The sequence below is a fragment of the Arvicola amphibius genome, chromosome 9, assembly GCF_903992535.2.
Source record: "Arvicola amphibius chromosome 9, mArvAmp1.2, whole genome shotgun sequence".
Taxonomy (NCBI): Eukaryota; Metazoa; Chordata; class Mammalia; order Rodentia; family Cricetidae; genus Arvicola; species Arvicola amphibius.
Window position 1 is genome coordinate 121,009,636 of NC_052055.2, and position 2,500 is coordinate 121,012,135.

At 51.0% G+C, this 2,500-nt stretch overlaps 1 protein-coding gene across 3 annotated transcripts in view; it reads left to right on the plus strand.

Annotated features, from left to right (window-relative positions):
• Positions 1-2,188: 2,188 nt before the first annotated feature.
• The window catches only part of Stk38 (serine/threonine kinase 38), a 33,125-nt gene continuing 32,813 nt past the window's right edge, over positions 2,189-2,500 (plus strand). For all 3 annotated transcript variants that reach the window (XM_038343035.1, XM_038343036.1, XM_042055700.1), the window contains exon 1: positions 2,189-2,446. In XM_038343035.1, the coding sequence (XP_038198963.1) occupies positions 2,209-2,446 (238 nt within the window). In that variant the 5' untranslated portion in view covers positions 2,189-2,208. The remainder of the gene's footprint in view (positions 2,447-2,500) is intronic.

Here is a 2,500-nt window from a genome sequence, read left to right on the forward strand (position 1 = left end):
AGAGAGAGATATCTGGAGAGGAGGGAGGATATCCGCTTGGCCGAAGGTGGGGGGAGGTTGGGAGTGGGCAGGGCTTGTCTCTTGAAGGGACAGGGTACCCAGGTAACAGACCAGGCCAGGAGATTACAACAATTATTATTTTGGTTTTTCAAAACAGGGTTTCGCCAAGCAGTGGTGGCACATGCCTTTAATCCCAGCACTTGGGAGGCAGAGGCAGGTGGATCTCTGTGAGTTCGAGGCCAGCCTGGGCTACAAGCGCTAGGTCCAGGATAGGCACCAAAGTTACAGAGAAACCTTGTCTCAAAAACAAAACAAAACAAAAACCAAAAACAAAACAACAACAACAAAAAAACAAACCAAAACCAAAACAAAAAAACCCAACAGGGCTTCTATGTGTGGTCTTGGCTAATCCTAACTTGTTCGGTAGATCAGGCTGGCCTAGTATTATTTTGAGACAAGGTCTTACTATGTAGCCTAGGCCTGTCTCAAATTTATAGAGATTTGTTGGAGGAGACAATTTGTTGGTTCCCTGCTACTCAGCCCCGAAATAATCACACAGAAACTGTATTAATTAAATCACTGCTTGGCCCATTAGCCCTACTTTTTTATTGGCTAACTCTTACATATTAATTTAATCCATCTCCAGTGTCTGTGCACTGCCACGTGGCAATAGCTTACTGGCAAAGTTTTGGCATGTCTGACTCTGGCGACGGCTCCATGGCTTCTTCTCGACTCTGCTCTACTTTCAGCATTCAGCCTAGCTTTCCTTGCCTACCTAAGTTCTGCCTTGCTATAGGTCCAAAGCAGTTCCTTTATTAATCAGTGGTACAGAGAGAAATCCCACATCAGAGATACACCTACCTCTGCCTCCCAAATACCATTATTGAAAGGGTGAGCTACCATGCCAGCAAGCAGTTCTATTTATTTATTTATTTATTTATTTAGGTTTTTCTAGATAGGGTTTCTCTGTAGCTTTGGAGCCTGTCCTGGAACTAGCTCTTATAGCCCAGGCTGGCCTCGAACTCACAGAGATCCACCTACCTCTGCCTCCCAAGTGCTGAGATTAAAGGCGTGCGCCACCACCACCCAGCTCTGCACTTTTATTTATGTGTGCGTGGCTTGCCTGCATGTATGTCTACGTATCATGTGTGTACCTGGTGCCCTTAGACGCCAGAAGGGTCATGGATCTCCCAGGGCTGAAGTTACAGAAGTCACAGACCATTGTGAGTTGCTATGTGAGTTCTGGGACTCGAACCTGGGTTTTCTGGAAGAGCAACCAGAGCCATCCATCTCTTCTCTTCAGCCCAGTTTTTGTTTTTAGACTAAAGGAAACTTGGCTTTGAAGATGACACAGTCAAGCCTTTTTCATACTATGAAGGAAACGACTGGGATTTCATGCTTGACGAAATCCTATGGTCTCACCAGTTAGGAAAGGGTGAATGGGAACACTTAACCACCAAATGCTCAGGGAATGACTAACAGGAGGAACATTCTTCTCTTGCTCCCAGAGGACCCCTTGGCAGGGAGGCTGGGACCTTGGATCACTCACAATTGTTTCCAGGAGTTTAGAACTTTCCAATCAGGATCACTGTGCTCAGTCCTCAGGGCATGAACTAGCAGCACCTTTAAGGTAAGGTCCGTGCACAACGGAGAGGTCTAACGTGTAAGAGCTCACCTGACCCCAGGCCGAGCACATTAATTCTTTGCAATCATGGAGCCAAGGGCTCCAAAAGACCACGGCTACAATGATCGGAAGTCAGGGAGGGTGGAGAAAACTCTGATTAAATTTCAGAGAACTACAGACACCTTCACACGAGTTCATGCCAACTGTTAAAATCCCAGGCACGCTAGTTGATTGCATTGGCTTGGTTGATAAAGAGCCAAAGTCAATTTCCGGGTGTTGAGACGGTGTCTTATGTAAGACATTTGAGGGAAGCTGGGTGGGTGCTGGTCTTTACGGAACTTCAGCATTTTCATTTTGTAACTTCTGGTGAGTCTACAATTATTTCAAAAGAAAAAAAATCAAAAAACAAAACAAAGGCGAACTAGCCCAGCCCAAGCCATCTCGGAGCACGCCCCACACTGCACTCCTTCATCCTCCCTAAACCTCTTGGCTGGGCGCAGCCGGGTGAGGGGTGAAGAGGTGGGCGGGGCGCCGGCGCGCACGCGCAGTCCCGCTGCCCGGGGAGTGCCGCCGGCGGGTGGTGCATGCGCAGTCTCGGCCGCGGCGGCCCCTCGCCACAGACCGAGGGGTACCGAGAAGACCCGGCCCCTCCGCGCTGCAGTCTGTTCGGGCAGTTGGGGTTCTTTCCGTGGTCCTTTCCCGTCGCGGCTCGGCGGCCGCGCTCCCTCGGAGTCCCCGGCGCGTCGCCGTCGCTCTCGGGCCGCCCGCACGTCGCGTCTGCGCCTTGGCCGCCGGCCCCGCGCCCCCCTCCCCCCGGGTCTGGTGAGTGTCTGGCGGCGGTCGCCTCAGGCTCGCCGCCTCGTCCGCCTGTCAGCT